This window comes from Anthonomus grandis, chromosome 22 (assembly GCF_022605725.1).
Source record: "Anthonomus grandis grandis chromosome 22, icAntGran1.3, whole genome shotgun sequence".
NCBI lineage: Eukaryota > Metazoa > Arthropoda > Insecta > Coleoptera > Curculionidae > Anthonomus > Anthonomus grandis.
Genome location: NC_065567.1, coordinates 40,102,512 through 40,122,365, shown reverse-complemented (window position 1 = coordinate 40,122,365; position 19,854 = coordinate 40,102,512). Strand labels below are relative to the sequence as shown.

General features: G+C 32.1%; 1 protein-coding gene across 1 annotated transcript; it reads right to left on the bottom strand.

The window, feature by feature from the left end:
* Positions 1–4,557: 4,557 nt before the first annotated feature.
* Positions 4,558–19,161, bottom strand: LOC126748905 (arfaptin-2). The gene is made up of 3 exons (XM_050458445.1): positions 18,655–19,161; positions 12,797–13,284; positions 4,558–5,606 (listed from the first exon to the last, which is right to left on the bottom strand). Exons 1-3 carry the CDS (start codon positions 18,974–18,976, stop codon positions 5,454–5,456), a joined length of 963 nt encoding a protein of 320 aa, XP_050314402.1. The 5' UTR covers positions 18,977–19,161; the 3' UTR covers positions 4,558–5,453.
* Between the last annotated feature and the right edge of the window lie 693 nt (positions 19,162–19,854).

Genomic DNA, 19,854 nt, shown 5'->3' with positions numbered 1-19,854 from the left:
TTGGTAACTTTTAATTTAAATTACCTCAAAATATGGAGTTTACTGTTATTGAGTATGCAGATATGCATCTTATGTATGGTCTGGCGTTTTGCAATGCATTGGAAGCAAAAAGATTGTACGAAGAAAGATTTCCCAATCGCATTATTCCGGATAAGAAAACATTTCAACGTGTTGATCAACGTCTAAGGGAAACTGGTAGGTTTCTGTTTTCCACTTAATGAGGTAATACTATTAAATTGCCTTAACGCAATTTTAGGATGTTTTGAAAAAAAAAGAATAATGGTGGTCGAAGGAGAACAGCACGTACAGTGCAATTGGAAGAAAATATTTTAGACGCTGTAGCTGACACTCCTACAACGAAAATTAGTACTCGAAAATTAGCCGCTCAGCTTCATTCGTCCAAAATAATTGTACATACGGTACTTCAAGAACAACTGTTGTACCCATATCACTTACAAAAAGTGCATGAACTACTGCCCAAAGATTTTGTTCCTAGAATACACTTCGCAAACTGGCTGTTAGATCAACAGCGAAATAACCCGAACTTTATCAGCACGATTCTTTTTACGGATGAAGCAGGGTTTACCAAAAATGGAATTGAAAACTTACATAACTCGCATGTATGGGCTGATGAAAATCCCCGTGATACTATTATTTCTCATCATCAACATCAATTCCAATCAATAAATATCTGAGCAGGAATTATTGGCAATTTTTTGATTGGGCCATTTGAACTGCCACCACGTTTAAACGGAGAACTTTATTTCGAGTTCCTCTAGAACAATCTCCCAGATTTATTAGATTTGCCCCTTGCAACCCGCCGAGATATGTATTTTATGCATGATGGAGTCCCACTCCATGTTAGCCTTGCTGTAAGACACCACTTAAATAATACTTTTGAAAACCGTTGGATAGGTAGAGGAGGACCTGTTGCTTGGCCTCCTCGGTCTCCCGATCTAACGCCATTAGATTTTTATCTATGGGGTCACCTCAAAACCTTGGTGTATTTCACCCCAGTCGATACTCGGGAAGAACTGCTCCAAAGATTACATTTCATTGTGATAATATAAAAAACAATCTTGGGTTATTGTGGCGAGTGCAGCAGTCCTCGATTCGTCGTGCCCGCGAACGAGTGTTAGAGTTCACGGAGCCCACGTCGAACCTACTTATGAAGTTTTTAAATTAATTGTTTATTGCTCGTATTGAAGAATTTAACTTTTGTTTACATATTTGGTTTTGGTATTTTTTTGTAAGTTGTTTTTTCTAATTTAAAAACATACATTACATACAGGGTGTTAAAAATATACGCATTAAAGTGTACAACCTAGTCCGCCCCTGGGAAAGTAAACAAGGTAAATGTATTTTAAGGATGTCATTTTAAGAGGTCCCTAATAGTGTTCATCACTTAAAATTTTTATTAAATTCTACCGGGTAGTTTAAAAGTAATTTATGAAAAACCAATTTCCAGCAGCGTCCTTTAGGAGGCTGTAACTTCGTAAAGAAGGCCTGTAGGAATTTTTTTTATAGAAACGTTCGGGATTATTTTTCGATGTTCTACCTGAATTCGAGAGATTTCCCACATGAACCGGGACACCCTGTGTATATAAAACTAAATAAAATAGAATATATGTATATGTTTGTTGCCATAGAAATTTATTACATTAAATTTCCTCAGCAAAGGCATGTAATTTGGTGTCACCTATAAGAGTTTTAACCTGTCAGGGAATATTCGTTATACAGCCGCTAAAACCATAAATTAATAGTAAATTAGAAGATACATACTAGTATTGTTTAATAATTTGAAAATAGAGTTGTCATTGTTATCCAGCATATAATTTAGTTATATTTTTTTGTTGAACATTTTACACATTTTTCCGAGACCACTTACAAAATTTAGACAAGTTGGTATGAACAAGTTTTTTGTTAACAAAAAATTTTGTGCGCATAGTATTTATGCTGATTAGGTCCTAACCATCTTAAATTTTCGATATAATTTTGTTCTTTATTTTAGTACCTACAAACTCGTGGTGTTGTATTTTATTAAATTCATTTCGAAAAATCCGCATAGATTTTTCGTCACCAGAGTGACATCTTTGCTTGGGCTAACTAAATATGTTATTAAGTTTTATTTAAGGATATTTCTTCATATTTTAGAAAAGAAATAAGCAATTGTTTTTTAGGAATTGGAAAAGATATTTGTTTAAAAATTAATAGCACAAGAAGCGAACTTGTAATTTTACTTACCCGAATTTAATATCCATTGATTGCAAATGTCCTTAAGTTTTACTGGAAACCTAAACATCCTAATGGTAGAATTTCTGCGTGAATTGCCATAATTAAAATATTCACATTTATTTCCATATGGACGTTTTTTAGCATTTATTTTATCCATTTTTACTTTAAGACATTGAACTTAAACCAAGCCGAACAAGACATAACTGTGAAAATATTTTTTTATAATAACACACTAAGGAAAAAAAAACAATTCGGGTTGGGTAGACCAATTGGGTTTTAGATATTTCCCTGATCATGCTTATTGTATAATTACTATTGTATAATTAACATGTACAATGTCTACATTTATATACATTTTATGAAACAAAAATATAATTAAAGATGCTTTAAATTTATCCTGTTATTATAACTATAGGACTTATTAAAGTACTGCTTTTAAATATGTGGTAGGTTGTATACAGGTTGGAGAATTGAATCGGAATAAAATTCGTCGTATTCAGGGTGCGTTCCTGCCGAGAAATTCAGAAGGGCGGATGTTTCCATTCATTAGTTTCGACCATATAGCCACTCAAAGACTAACGTTTTGCCGAAGACGCTCGGTACTGCAAATTACTCTTGTCTAAGTATTAGTTTGTAAAGAGAGCGAAACGTTTCCGAGGATATCCGGGGCCAATGGCTTTTCATCGGCATGGATTGCAAATTATTTCTGTATAAATTTCAACTGTTTATATTAATATTTGCGTCCGTCAGAGGTGTCTAAACAAAAGCGTTCTTTTCTCCTTTTGTGAGTGCCACCGAGTTCCACCTAGAGGTTTAGTGTTTTGTAAGCGGAAAAGTGTCTAAAATAAAATAACGTTGAGATCTGCGGCCTTGTTATTTAGAACGATTTTAGTTGATCTCAAGACTTAACCTACATACAAAATTAATTAGCCATTTTGAATTTTAACAAATGAACATTATTTTCGAAGCCAGCGGCCCCGAAAATGTATACATCAGTTGATTTTTATTCCGAAACTTTCAGACATGTATATTTTAAGATTTTCTGTCATTTAGGGGTTTTGGCGCGTTATTTGGGATTTTCTACCACTGTGTGTCGATGAGCTGTCGCGTTCGGTCGTCTGATAGGTATTTGATGTTTTTATTTTTTACATAATAATAATAATAATAATAATAATAATATCGGCATGCCTCATATTGCAATGAGACTGCACGCTGCACTGCTAAATTTTAAAGCGCTATTATTTTTTCCTTAACTTGTGGCTGTTTATACTCCGTCCGAAAGAGTTTAAATTATTGAATGGTTTTGTGGAGAAAATTCGGTAAGCAAGTATTTGTTTTCAATTACATATGAAAATAGACAGATTCCTTGCGACAAAATAAGTTTACTTGACGCCTTTTGGCAACATTAAGACACGCGAATTTTAAGACGTTTTTTGTCTTCAAGAATGCCACACTATAGAGCATGAACTACTATCGAAAGAGTACAGGATCAAGAACGGCTGGAAAAAATGGTTTGTAGTGTTGTCAAGTTCAAAGTTAAATTTTCAAGTTAGTTCGATTTCGAAAAAATTCAATTTCTGGTGAAAAAATCCCCTGTATGGATTATTTACTAAAAAATGCTAAGAAAATACTAAAACATTACCTAAAAAATGAAAAATCGACCGAAAATAGGTCGATATCTCGGCTTCTAAGGCCACTATCGGGAAAATTCCAACGCTTTTGAGTTAGTTTCGTCGTTGTGAATTCAACGAGACCATCCGCAAGGTCGTAACTCTCATATTAACCAAGATTTTGTATTTTTAGGGTCCATTTTTGGGCTCAAAAGCGACGTCAAAAAATGACTTTTTTTTTTAATTTTCAGGAGAAGCCGCTGGTATAGTTAGTTCGATTTTAAATTTTTGTACCTTTATCCGATTTTATATTTTATTTTTATTAGAATAATGCTTTAATTTTTATTATGCAATACACGCCATATTAAACATTTTGAGATTAGCCTTCTATATGGGTTGTACACTGATGTATGTAAAGCCTGCATTAGAAAAATATTTTAGAAATTTGATTGCAAGTAATGGAATCACCCCCCATCAGTAACACGCTTACTAAGGTCATACTGAAAAACAACGACGTAGCAGGTGAGTAACAGAGCGCACGAAATGCATTTCGCCTTTAGCACCGATGCGTAGTGATCGATTCTCCGATCTGTCTAAGATTATTGTTGGCTCACCGTATTTTCAATAAAACTGGCGAATTAATTCTTAGAAAATTGGTTATTTAAATATTGGTTAGGCTATAGTTAAGAAAAAAAATAAATTATTGCTGATATTCTTTGTAGAATAATTTAATATAAAATTAACTATAAAAAAAATTTAATTAAAAAGTTTATAAAAATAAGTACGACTAATGACTAGAAATTAATAAAATTAATTTAAAAATAAATATACTTAACTTACTAAAGTAATGACAAGATAGCTTATTATAACATGTAGTAAAGGTAAAGAAACGGCTTAGTTGTATTTTTGTGGTTTCAAAAACTCCTTTCTAGGTTTTAGTAAGAGTTACACCGTTTTATTAAATTAATCACACACTAGACAAAATGACAATGTGATCACATATACAAAAATAAATAAATAAATAAATAAGGTTATTGATCATGTAAAAATGGTACGATTTTTCTTTATTGATATTTTACACCACGATAAGGCCATTCCCGTAAAATTATTAAATTTTATTATGCCAATGACATATGTAATATAACTAATAACCGGTTCTTTTTCTATACCTTTTACATAAATTTAATATCGAATTGTTAAAGAAAGAACATAGATAATTAAAAGATTAAATTAACAGTTAATATGACACGCAAGCAATGATTTTAAGCGTACTGTGGTATAATTTAGTTTTTCTTACAGGGAAAAGTTTATTTTAACTGTATACAAAAATTATGACAAATACTCAGGGCTAATTAAGTACGCAATTTTTATTTTTTTCCGTACAAATTTAGTGAGATAAACATATAAGTCCAAAAAGTTTTCTAATAATCACCTACTAATATGTTCTTCTTAGGCATATCTATCGATTAAAGATGTTTATTACCTGAATATGATTATAAAATAATAAATTAAAAGTGGATGATGTATATGTGCTATTAAAAACAAAAAACCCTAAATCAAAACCTTTTGGACTATTGTCAATTGGTTTATTCCTCTAAATTATATCAATTATTGTTCCAGCCAAGAAGGATACGCCGTATTGGGAGCTTTCACCTTAATATTAAACTGCTTAAGTGTAGCTTCTAGAGCTTGTTGATTCCCTGAGAAATATGCTGATATTGCGTTATGAAATAGCAACAGTTGTTTGTGCATCACTTTAATCTGAAAACAAATACAAAATAAATAATTATTATAAGAAAATAATTATTTTGTTAGCTGAGGTAACTAAAGCCCAGGCGAAATACGAAAAGAAAGAAGGCCATATGAATTGTGTTTAACATGATATCTCACATTTAATTTACCGAACTTCTCGATTAATGAATTTAAATTACTATAGTTGAATCTCATTTTTTTAAACATAGAAGCCAATTATATGCATAAAAGGACAGAAAACACTCAGTAATAAAGACGGCATATACAGTGCTTTCATTTCAAAACGATCCACCCTTAATAACTTTCTTGAAATAATGAATATTTTATTTAAAAAATGTCTAGAAATAATGAATATTTTATTTACGCCAAACTTTGGTATGTCAAATGGCTACCCCATGGTATGATACATTATTTTAAAGGGCATTCATTATGCTATCAATGGTTGTAAAAAAAAATAAAATTGATTGACCAAGAAGCAATTAAAGTGTAAATCGGTAGGGTAGAAAAACAAATTTAATTAGTTTAACAAATTTATTTTATTAATGTTCAAAATGCGCGCCGTTATTAGCAAGACAATAAAAAAGCCTATTTTCAAACTCCTTACGAACATAGGGTCTGCCCGCTAATTTCTCTGCATTCTTGAAATATTCTATTTTTTAAATTCTCAATACTCTGCAGGTGGCGTTTTATAAACTTTGCTTTTTAAGTAGCCCCAAAGAAAAAAGTCTAGTGGGGTTAGGTCCGGAGACCGCGCAGGCCTTTCGATTGCACCACGTCTGCCAATCCACTTTTCTCGAAAATTTACATCAAGCCACTCTCGAACTACCAAAGTGTAGTGCGCGGGAGCTCCATCCTACTGAAAATGTATATTATTTTCATTCAATAATATAGCACCATGTTGATCTATTTGATTTTCCATATGGATTGGATGGTGGTATATTGCATTTTCTAAAAGGTTTAAATAAATTTCGCCAGTCAAATTTTTAGATACTGGGATAATGAAAATCCGCATGTTTTTCGGGAAGGCCATACCCAATATCCCCAAAAAATTAATGTTTGGGCAGGAATTTATGGGAATAAAATAATCGGGCCATTTTTTTTGGAAGAAAATTTGACTGGCGAAATTTATTTAAACCTTTTAGAAAATGCAATATACCCTTCCATCATCCAATCTATGGAAAATCAAGTAGATCAACATGGTGCTATATTATTGAATGAAAATAAAATACATTTTCAGCAGGATGGAGCTTCCGCGCACTAGGCGCCTCCGGTGAGGAGGTGATTGACAGAACTTCAGTAAATGCATAATTAAACGTCCCCCTGTATATCTAATTTGACTTTTTTTTTTTTTTTTTTAAGAAAGTTATTAAGGGTGGATCGTTTTGAAATGAAAGCATAAGGAACAACTAATATTGTTATATATGTATAAAAGCTATATTGTTGTGACGAATTCATACTAATAATTAGTTACCTATGTTGTTGGGTATAGCGTCACTATTTAAATAAATAATAGTTTAGAAAATACAATCTCATAAGCTCAATTATTGAGAAAGAAAGAAAAAAAATAGACTTATTTACGTATTTAGAAGAAAAACATTTCGTTATATTTATTTCAATCCAAGCCCAATAATTCTTAAATACAATAATTTACTTAAACTATCATGACAAATCTGAAGTGATGGGGTATAATATGCCTCAAGTAATTTTTTATATACCTAGGAGTCAGGGTTTTATCTATGTGAAAAAATTTTGTGTATGAATGTATATACTAAACGTCTTATCTTCGGATCTACAGGATGCTAAAAATTGATTTTTTTTAGAAGTAACCTTACTATTAATGTAGATATTTTAAAAATGTAATACTTTAATTTGTATTTAAATCAGACGTACTAAAATAAATAGATAGGATGGGGTGGTCCGATTGCTTGGCATTGTAGATCCCCGATTTTTCATTTAGGGGTATTTAAAATCGGAGGTTTATGCCGTTCCCGTAGAAACTCGAGAAAAGCTTTGGGAAGGAATTGAGCAGACTTGCAATAAATTCCGAAACAAAGTGGAGATTTTTCAAAGAATTCGCTATTCCTTATCAAAAGAGCAAGATTATGTATTGAATCAGATGGGCGTCATGTAGAACACTTAATGTAAATATTTTGTTTTATTTTGTTATTGTTAAAAAAATATCTATATTGGTAGTCAAATTATAAAAAAAAGGTTTTAATTAAATTTTTAACACGCTGTAGATCTGTAAGTCAGACATTTAGGAATTATTCATATAGAAAAAATCTTATTTTTTTTTGTTAGAGAATCACCCTGTAAAGTTTGTTGGTAGAGTTCCTGGATACCCGGTACAATGAAAAAGTATTGTTTAAGGATACTGCAAGAAATTTAGGGGAATAATAGATTCTAAATTACGGTTTCAGGAACATATTGACACAAAATTAAAAATAGCGTATTTAACGTTTAAGTTTAAATTTTAAAAATGCCTTTATTCACATTGACATTATTTGAATCAGGAGACCAAAAAAACACTATCTAAGTCGTTAATCTTGTCAGATTCAAATTTTTTGCGAATCTATATATTATGGTCCTTATCTTGATAGCATAATAACATGGCGTACTCAGACTTTACGAAACTCCTGCTTAAGATTTATATTTGGAATACGTAAGCGCAAAATTCATTCGCTTCACACGCTTCATTCCATTTCATTCTATTATAAAATTTAAAAAGCCACAGCCCTGGATATCTCTTTAACAAAATAAAAGTGAGAGCTACAGTACGCACTGCCAATATAAGACATAAATAATAATTTATTGATGTTCGAAATTTAAAAAAACTCTTTTTCGCGCAGTGTTGCAAATTTGCATAATAAATATAAAATCTGCGATTTTTCCGCATAAATTAAAACATTTAAGGATATGGTCTGGAAAAAGCTTTAGTTCTTAGTAGAGGATCCGTCAAAAGGATCTCCCACAAAAAAACTCCAATGTATATGCTATTTAGCTTTTATCTTTAGTAACTGAAAATATATGCTATGCCATTTGTTTTTATTAAGTTTGGAATATTACAATGTCCAAGTGGCGACCATGTTTTTCGATATACATTCGAAGTTTATTTCTGAAAGTATCCATCACTCGATCAGTAATTTTAGGCGATATTCCTGTGATTTCTTGGTGTATTGCTGCTTTCAACTAGTTAAGGGTTCGGGAATGGTATTAAAAAGCCTTCGCTTTCAGGTCAAGGAAAAAGTTGCATAAAGCAAAATCGGGAGAACGCGCAGGCCACTCAACGTCTTCACGTAACGCGATTAGGCGTCTTGGAAGCATTTCCCTTAAAACGCCCATTGTCCCTAGGGCTAGCTAGGAGATCGCTCACCTGCTTCTCCTACAGCTGTAATCTTTTCAGGTGTCTAAACACTTGATTTTCATTTTAAGGCTGAACCTCTAAAATTTGAAACCCACAACAGTGTTGTTTTACGATCTTGAACTGGAACATGTCTACGAAGTGAGTATGTTTTATGTAAGTTTGTATGAGTATTAGCACAGTGCATTGCCTTTCTTTTCTTTTTCTTTACCTTTCTTTTACTCTTCGGCAGGAAACTTCTTCATTATTTCTACTTTGTTTTTCACGCGTTACGTTTTCATAACTATTTTTGTACAGCCAATTTAAATACGTTTTGTTCATTTTGTTGCTTCAACAGTCCCTAATTCTGTTGAGATGGTGACTCGAAAGCTGTTTAATCCCAATTTTTGTTCAGCATTGCATAAGTTTAGCTATTATGAAATAAATAAAAAACGTCTTTATTGTATTATTATAGAAATTTTTTGAATAAAAACATTTATAGACAAAAACAATACATAACGTAATGTTTAATTTAGCAGTAATTTACGTTACATTTTTTTTAAGTTCTTTCAAATACTAGCCATTTATATAATTATTCTGTATTTACATGCCGATCGATATGTTGATATGCTACGCAATTTTTAAGGAAGCAGAAAACAAAGCAACAGCAAGCTGTCTCACTCAGATATGTCATGGCTGATAAAAATATAATGCCTAACAAAACATGGTTTGTTAAGATAGAGGGGATATAAATCAGCAGTCACATATTGATACAAACTCTATTGAAGATCGACAATTTTGTTAAACTGCTCTTTGCCTTTAGAGAAAGGCGAAATTTGATGTATTTTTAGTAACCGTTTAAAACTTTATATTGTACCAATTTATATATCATTCTCAGGTACTCTAAATAATTATCTGCGGGTGCAGTGTGGGGTTTTGAATCACGTTTCTGCTGCGGGTGACATCATCAGGGCCGAAGACATATATACGTTTTGGCATTGGGACACGGGATATTTCTGTGTCTATTAAAATCTTATGGATTAACGAATCAAGTGGAGGAGGCTACAAGCCAGCAGAACTGTTTGGACAATGTTTTCTCCGGCAGTGGACTTAACACTCCGAGAGCTTTTTTAGATGACTTGGACCTGTCAGATCATTTTGTGCATATCATGCAGTTCTCTGTTGACTAGCGATAAGTTAAAGACCATTTGAAGGGCAACTCGGCTAAAATAACATGACGGCACTGCCTACTAAGTCAACAATGTGGGTTTACAAAATTTGTAAATTATGATGAAGAGTACAACGATGCTCAAAAGTTTGACCATAAAATTAATGGTTCCATATATCCCAGGCCTTTTAATTTATTTAGACTGCATCCCCAATATTCAACATTTTACTTATAAAGCGCTTTCCCCCAGAGCTATAGCTCGCGCAAATTGCTTCATTGGAATCGTGACTACAGTTATGCGTCAAATCTCCTGAAAGCTTTTAAGTTCCAGTTTTTTGGGAGTTTTTTTTCATTTTCGGTCCCAAAAATGGTGTAAATATAATTTTAGAGGAGAATTCAGGGGAGTTTACCCTTATGTCCCCTATCTAATGTTTTTAAAAATTTTTAAATCTAGAACCATCATCTAATTAATCGTTTTTAAGAAAATCACGAAATAACAACACCACATAATTAATCGTTTTTGATCAAAAATTGCTGGTAAACGAAAAAGGAGCATTATTACACCTGATTAAACTCAAATTAGAAAAAACGAAGTGGGCCGCGACTGCTTTAATTTTTGTTTCTGTTCAATAAATGTTTGGACGTTTTCTGTCCAAGATCTGTTTTTAATTTTTGCCACTTAGATATCGTTAAAAGTTGTTATGTTTCGTTTTAGTTTAAATTTTCTGTTTAATCAGATTAAAATGAAAAATGAACCATATTAATTTTTTTTTCCCGCTACGCTTGGAATTCTCGCACTGGACACTTCGCATGTCCACGAGGAATCCTATTGTCCCGAGGAATTTTTGAACCCGTATCCTTTTCACGGACGAAGCCCAATTCAAGCATAGGAACGGGGTTGTGAATTTTCAACGTATATGTTTTGGCATTCGAGAATCCACCACCAAATCAGCAGCAACAATTTAGTCTAAACGTATGGGCGGGGATGGTTGAGAAATGAAATAATTGGTCCCTTGTGCCGACGGATTTGTCGAGCGATTCAACAGCTTGGCTCCCACGCTCCCTAGATTGCAACCCGCTTGATTTTGTTTATGGGGATATGTAAAAGACCTAATTTATGACGCAGGGCCTAATCTATGATGACTTCAATTAAGGTTCTCCAGCGCATCACTAATGCCTTCCAGGTTGTAAAAACCACTCCCGGAATGTTAGGGCGCGTAAGAAAGTCTATGCGGAGCAAAATGGAGGGCTGTATTGCAGCAGGGGAAGGCATTTCATATATTTAAAAATAAAATTTAAATTGAAAACAATAATAATAAATGGAGGGTTTTTGATATGTAATCAAACCCTGGGGCGTGTGCCTGTTACCAATTTTAAACCTTTTACCCCCTGATGATGGACACCACTGTGTCCGAAACATGTAGGGAATTTTAAGTTAACTAAATGTTTAATAAATAAGTGGAGAGACTGAAGGATTTTCATTTTACCTTAACCTACGACTCCACTGCAAGTATGGACTATTTTTTCACTAATACATTTTAGTTTAAAAATTCGACATTGAACAGGAATAAAAATTAAAACAGTCACAACTCACTTCGTTTTTTCTAATGTTATAGTTTCATCGGGTTTAATAATGCGATTAAACTATAACATTTTTAATTTTTTATTACCAGCGATATTCTCAAAAACGGCTATTGTATCAAAAAAATGCAAAAGACGAAAATTTTTGATTTTTTCATGACTAACTAGATGGTGTTGCTAGATTTCTTATCGGAAACATAAAATAGGAGCCATCAGAAGGGTAAGCCTCCTCTGAATACTCCTCTAAAATTGGGCTTACACCATTTTTTGGACAGAAAATGTCAAGAACAAGAATTTAAAGCACGACTAGTCACTGTTCCAAATAATCGATTTTTTGTAAGCAATTTGCGCAGGCTGTAGCTCTAAAAAAAAAAAGTCTTATTTTGACTCCAACAATACGGTCGTATGCACCGAATTTTGTAACATCCTGTATACATTATATATATATATATATATATATATATATATATATATATATATATATAAATTATATATAATATAAATTCCCTGGTTCCCCTCTTATCCTCTCGTCATAATCACACCTTTGCCTTATCAAGAGCAAGAACAAATAAATTATGTTCCTCGCCAATTCGTATAATGTGCTAATATATAATACCAATAAAGATACATTTGACATCTTTCATACATCAATACCTTAAATCCGAAAATTAAAAAACATTTAAATGCAATCTTGCCTGTTCCTACAAACAATTAGCAGTTGCATTCCCATTCTCTCTTTCTCCTTCCTCTAATTCTTTTCTTTTATTTTTAGTAACTTTTATCATTGTATGTAGGTATTTTAATTTAATTTTGAGTCTACTTTTTTATTGTTTTTTAAATTTGGCTTGTTTCTTTGGCTTGAATTTTATAGTAAGTATGTTTTTTCCTGGTTTGTAATTGGGTTTTTACCTGTAAGGCTTGTAATCAGTAAATAATATCGCCATAACTTTGTTATTTTTAGGTTTAGGCTATTAGGGTAAATACACTTTTTTATTCCAAAATTATTCTTTTGATTTATGTAAAAATATGCAGGAGATTCCATTTAACAAAATTACATTTTTTATCATTTAGGTTTATTAGTAAAAAAGCAAGTTACAGAATAATACTTACCCTATTTTCATCTAGAAACTTCATTTTTATAGTAACTTCTGACCTCAGTTTAATAAAATTTTGTCTATGAACTTCATATCCTTGCTGTGCTTCTTCTAGTCCTATAGCTCCTTCAGGTTTAGTTGAAAGAGATTCTAAGTCTGTTCTATAGGCATCATACTCAATTCTTGCTGCCTCATATTGTCTTATACTTTGCATGGTGTCCTCAATAGTTTTATTACACAAAGTATTTACAGAAGAAATAAAGAAATTCAATGCTCCTAAAAGAGTTTCTCCATTTTTTGTTAAGTTCCGTTGTGTTTCAGAATTATATAAAAATTCCTCTTGAAGTTCAGGCGATTTTTGAGCAAGATCTGAAAATGCATCGCCTAGGATATGCTGCGTTTGAACTACATGATAGAAATGATTTGTTAACAATCTAGTTAAACGCAGAACGTTTAAATATTTCTTTTGCGTCTCTCGAAGTTGGTCAATTTGACTTTCAAGTTCTGGAAAAAAAAAATTTAATTTCATTCAAAGATACATACAGGGTGTTCATTTGAAAACTTCCCACCACGAATTTATCGAAAAACACTGTTTAAAAAAAAACGCCGAAATACGTCAAAAGGTTTGTTAAGGGGGACAACTTTCTAACCTAAAATTACTTCACCCTCTGCCCACCAGGGTCATCCCCTTAAAAATTTGAAATGGCAAGGGGTATCGATTAATAGCTTTTTTAAAAGGTGTATCGATTAATAGCTTTTTTAAAAGGTCTTTCAAAGTTTTTATTTTGACGTTTGATTTTTTTAAATCGGTCGATTCGTTTTCGAGAAAATTAGAAAAATCTTTGTTTATCTTAATTTGTTCAGATAGAAAACAAAAACATGAAAATATTAGTTTTTATTTCAATAAGTAATCAAAATGTTGCCCGTTTTTGGCCAAACAATGATATAGGCGATGTTCAAATTCCTGACAGACATTTTCAAAAACATGTAGTGGGATATCATCGCAGCTGTCGATGATGCGTTGACGAAGTTCATCTAAACTTTCAGGTTGGGGAGTAAACGCAATAGATTTCAAATGACCCCATACAAAAAAGTCTAACGGCGTTATATCAGGAGATCTAGCAGGCCATTCTATAGGCCCTCTTCGCCCTATCCATTTATCTGGAAACTCGTCGTCTAGCCATCGCCGAATGGGAAGAACATAGTGAGGAGAAGCGCCGTCTTGCTGGAAATATATTTCAGCCTTATCAAGTATAGGGTTTCCATCATCATTGATTTGGTTTTCAATGGATTCAGTGATAAGCGGATTGATGGTATGTTCCAACATATCCAAATAAATGTCTCCATTTAAATTTCCGTTAATATAAATAATGGTCCAATCACTTCAGGTTGTTATTTAGTTTTTTCCACGTCTAATCTTCGGAATTGCTGTTTATGTTGATAGTTTCCGTTTTAAATTATAAACGAATTGTAGATTTGGCAAACCCTAACGGGCAACATTTTGAACACTTATTGAAATAAAAACTGATATTTTCATGTTTTTGTTTTCTATCTATCTATTACTCGATACCCCTTGCCATTTAAAATTTTTAACGGGATGACCCTGGGGGGCAGAGGGTAAAGTAATTTTAGGTTAGAGAGTTGTCCCCCTTGACATACCTTTTGACGTATTTCGGTGTTTTTTTTTTAAACAGTGGTTTTCGATAAATCCGTGGTGGGAAGTTTTGAATGAACACCCTGTATCCGAAAGAACTTTTCAGAAAAACAGTCTTATGCTGGGGGATTGCCAGTGTGCTTTTATAGTGAATATTTATAATGTAAATATCTCCCCTTTAAATAAGGTATTAGGACAGATATTCTGGTTCATGAAAATTAAGTATGTTATGTACAGTGCAGCTTATACCAAAAAATCTTCTTTGGGCCATATTAAGACTATAGACCTGCTTTACATGCTCACTAACATGAACTCTCCAAAGCAAATTTCTAGTAAATCTTACACAGGAATTTTGAATTTTCTGGATTTTATATTTATTTTGTTCAGTTAAAAAACGACCATATACAATATTTAAGTATCCAGCAATACTAAGCACTAAACTCTCTGTAAGGATTTTTTTTGTACTAGCAGGCAAAGTATCCTTAAATTCATATAATGACATTAATTTATAATATGACTGTTGACACATCTTATTTATGCACATTAAATGACATTCGATTATCCATACAAAGGTCCAGGTTTTTTACTTGATCTACCCATTCCAATTCAACAGCATTAATATTTAATTTACTTGGTGCTCCATTATTTAAGGTACTTTCATTTCTTGAGAACAGGATTGCCTCTATTTTACCAGAATTTATAAAAAGTGAGTTTTTGTCAACCCAATCTCCTCTGTTAATGCTAATTTACAGAAGATCTCTAATTTACAGAGATCCTCTGTAAATTAGCATTAATTATATATTGTGAGACCATGATTTTGTGTTTTTATCAATTTTGTATATTGGTCTTTGAAAAGAATGGATAAGAATTTCGTAATATATTTATAGTTTTAATAGATTGAGGCTTGAATAGAAAGAAAGAAAGAAAGAAAATGTGCTATATTACATAAGACAAAACAAAATCTTCTGTACAAGCATCCTAAAAACTAAAAAATTCCAAATTCACTTTAAATTTCAAATTTCAAACAAACATAACATCTAAAACATTTTACCATAAAATTTACACAGATTACCAAAATTAATTATAATAGAAAACAGATAGAAAAAATAAGTAAAGCTGTCAATAAAACAGAATTTAGAGGAAGTAAATTAAAATATTTAATAGGAAACAAAACTAAAACACTAAAATGATGTCAGAGCACAGGTCAAAAGGTTATCATTAAAAAAATCGTCAAGGCTATAATATGCCCTGGATAATAAAAGTGATTATAATTAAATCTTTTTGAATTTCTTAACTTCTAAAATTTGTCTGATACATAGAGGAACATGGTTGTAAATTTTTTTACTAAGGTATATAAGTGAGTTCTTGGTGAGGGAGGATGTAGGGATTGGTAAGGGAAAATTGTTAACCTGGCGAGTCATATGACCAGTGTTAGAGGGAGGTTTAGGACATTTATGAATGAGAGTAGCTGTTTCTAAGATAAAAAGAGAAAAAAGGCTTAGCATTTTTTGAGATATAGAGAGGTTCACAAGAATCTCTTAACCCAGTGGAACATATATAACTGCCTTTTTTTGAATCACAAAAATTATGTTTAATAAGCCCTTGTTGCTTAAACCCCAAAAAGGCAAGCCATAACGAAGATGGGACTCAATAAGGGAAAAGTACACTGAATGTGCAACTACCCCTCCCAGCTCATGTCCCGCCATTCTTACTGCAAAGCATCTAGAGGATAATTTGCTGCAAGATTTAGGATATGATCTTTGAAGCGAAGGCGACCATCAATGGTAATACCAAGGAACTTACAGCTTTCTTTGTATTGCAAGGGGGAGTTTTCACTAAACATAAGGCCCTGAATGTCACACTTAAATCCCATAATAAAGGTTTTGCCCACATTAAATACAAGCCTGTTTGCAGCACACCACTCCGATAAAATCTTAAGATCCTTAAAAACCTGGTAAGTAACCTTAATGTTCTATTGTTTGGAATCCTCAGTATCAGTGTCATGCCAGTGCTTTGGAGGGACTTCCGAGAAGAGACTTCAGATTTCCTAAGTATTTGGCTTAGTGGGAGGATGGAATTTACCTGCAACAAGGCATCTATCAGGCTGTAACTTTATCAGGGTTTGGTGTTGAATCTCGGGCTATGTGTAGAATGCTTTACTCATATTTTGCTCTTGGGCGGTTTAGATCAAACATCTTTCAAAATGATCTCTTATTTTTGTTATGTGTAAAAACTTTAATTGTGTCACCTTGGATTGTGATGTACATTGCTGCCATTTATCAGAGATTCTTGCTAAATGTAGACTATCCCTCATTTAATATAATTCATTAAGTAATAATTTAATTCTCATTTTATTTATACTAGTCTGTCTACATGATCACTAGCAGGGTATTTTGTTAATTTGTTGCTTTTTTATGAGTTTCATATTATGATTGTTATTATTTTTATCATTGTTACTTCTACTTTTAATTAATGCATTTCATATATTTTTTTACCTTAATTTTTTTAGTGATTTTGCTGGAGTCTGTTTGCAAAAAAATTTTAAAAATTGCTCTGCTGGTTACAGGATTATGATCAAAAATATTTTAATTAAATTTAAAAATAATCTGAATATTTTAACCATATTAAGAGCTGTTGCCATAGAAATCCTAGTATTTACTTATGTTACACTTACATTGTAACACCTTAAAAAAATCACCCTGTATAGGTAAAATGTTTAATAAATGGCTAAATAAGGGTAATGAATTATAATTTGTGAAAAAAGGCTTCAAAAAATTCATTTTAAAATGAAGAGTGGCAAATGTGCAGCAGAAAATGTGGGAAATATCTTGAAGGTTTTATATTGGTACCAATACTCTATATTATTTATATCAATGATCTGCCTGAAGCAGAAATAATAGGAAGGTCCACAATCTATGTTGATGACAGAACACTTACTTTGGGATAAGTTGGGCTAAGCCTGCAGAAGAGTATTCACATCCCTAAAAATGCCAACTCTTCGATCACATTATATACTCATACATATATGAAAAGCTGTTTTCACAAACGAACATATAGGCCCATGCACAGCATGTAAAGATATAATTAGAAGAAAAGTGTGAAAAGAGGTATCACATTAGCACTGGGCAATAAAATACTACAATGTAAAAAAATTCTTTCTGAATACCTGAATTAAAAATTCCAATTAGTTTTTTTTATTAGTAGTAATACATTTACATTTAATGGTTTACAAGCATATATTTTAAATGATGCATTTGTGCAGGTATGACATTTCTATCTGCTTTTGTATACAGTGCTTTTCTTTGAAGTTCCCCCCCCCATTTATTTTTTGAACGGGTCAAAAAAAATGTTTGAGACAGGTCAAAACGGAGTCTACCGAGTCCAAGTAATAAATATTAAAAGTACTCAATAAAACCTTTTAAATGAGGTAACACAAGATTTCTATTTAATACATTTATTCAAGATGGCGCTTATGTGTTATTTTGACATTTAGAACTGTCGTTTTTATGTCAAAATAAAATAGTGATGCATTTATTTTCGTATACTGATTTTTTCCTATTCAAAAATCATAAAAATGTAAAACGTTAAAATAAAAAAAAATACTTTTTTATTAGGCCGCCATTTTGAAACGAGTTAAGATATGGGTCTAATATTTCAGGGTTATAAAGTACTCATTGAGACCTTTAAAATGAGGTACCACACGACCCCCCTTTCTATTTAAAATTTTTTCTCAAGATGTCGCCCAGCCGCCATCTTGGAATTTACAACTACCTAGTTTACAGTGAAAAATAGTATCTATAGACCAATTTACTTATGCCAAGTTTCAAACATTTTTTTTGACCCGTTCAAAAAATAAATGGGGGGGGGGGGACTTCAAAGAAAAGCACTGTATATATCTAATTTTAAATTTGATTCAATTTTTCATTTGGACTTGTGTAAACTCTGGTACTAACATCAATTAAGAATATTAATGTAAAAAAGAGAATCTTGTCACCATTATATGAAGTATTTAATAGATTTTTTAAATGTGTTTCATGTCAAATAGAAAATAAAGGATTCACCTACAGTGTATCTAATGTTTAAGTGTGTTATTGTTATTAAAACACTGTTTACTGAGACTTAGTGTTTTGTTGACCTTCATCTTTATTATTATTAATAATCTATATCTTCAATTTTATTATTATTATACTAAAAGTACCTTCTTATTAAAACTTTCCTACCTGCATCATGAGTTCTAGAGCTCTTTCCCAGTTTCTCAAACATTAGTTGCTTTGTGCATTTGTATGTAGATATAGACCAATTTTTTAGGTTTTCTATCCTTGAGGATGTCTTTAATAAAGTGGAATCATCATTTTGTGTAGGAGATGAAGGAGCCAAAATAGCAGGAGAACTATTACTGTTAGTCATAGTACTAGTTATTGGTCGAGAATTCGAAGCAATAATATTCTTAGCTTCATGTGCTGGGGTATCTTTAAGCATATCATGTATACTGGTTTTTTTCTCACTTTCCATTACTGTCTTGGAATTTTTTAAATGCGACATTTCTTTATTGTGTCTTTCAAATTGTGATAATTAACTCTCTTTCTTTTACTTTTAGTCACGAAATTTATTAAACATTGATAGATTAGGTTAATTATTTTAATGTTGATGAGCAAGGAGGAACAGGAAAACAAATATATACACAAAAGATGGGGAGATGCTGGTTGCATACAAACACTACAAACAGAGAAAAGCTCTTGCTTGACATGACAGTTTTCACAAGTCATACATCAAGCAAACAATCTTCCTCTTCTAAATAAATATTAATGCCAAGAGGTTTAGAGCAAGAAGTTGAACCCATATGTTATGAGTACATAAAGAGTATAGATAGGATCATATGGAACGTGTGCGTGACGTGCGCAGGTGTTAATTGTTTATAATAGCCCTAAGTTGGAACAATGTGAGTTTATTTTTATATATCAGTTTATAGATATTGTAATAAGTCATAACCCTATTTTTTTAACAATTGCTCAGAGAGTTGAAAGTTTCTTTACATTAAGCCGTATACAGAGGACATGAAATAAAAATATGTATTTATTTTATTGTAATATATTTTATTGCCAATCACTCTCATCGTGACGTCACATACGTGCGGTGGATATGCGCAATATCATACCTTGTATTTTCATACCATAAATTAACTAAATCTACCGAAGATTTTCCTTTTTAAAAAACTTTATTTCCTAAGAACTAAGAATACAATGGTTATAATATGCTTCGTAAGGGCTTCTTAGTGATATAACTCCTCCCTTGTTAGACTAAACTACGACTTCATAGGGGTAGTTGGATTTGTTACTGGCTTCTTGATTTTCTTCTTTTTTCTTCATAAAAAAATCTTCACCCTGTAGGATATTAGAATATATGTACAACTGATTGCTATA

What these genes read in the sequence shown, in the direction of transcription:
- LOC126748905 (XM_050458445.1), bottom strand. Translation starts at nt 18,976, where the DNA reads ATGTCGCATTTAAAAAATTCCAAGACAGTAATGGAAAGTGAGAAAAAA. An exon ending in CTCTAGAACTCATGATGCAG is followed by an intron (nt 13,285 to 18,654) that starts GTAGGAAAGTTT and finishes TTTTTTTTCCAG; the next exon opens with AACTTGAAAGTCAAATTGAC. An exon ending in AGTTTCTAGATGAAAATAGG is followed by an intron (nt 5,607 to 12,796) that starts GTAAGTATTATT and finishes ATTTGTTTTCAG; the next exon opens with ATTAAAGTGATGCACAAACA.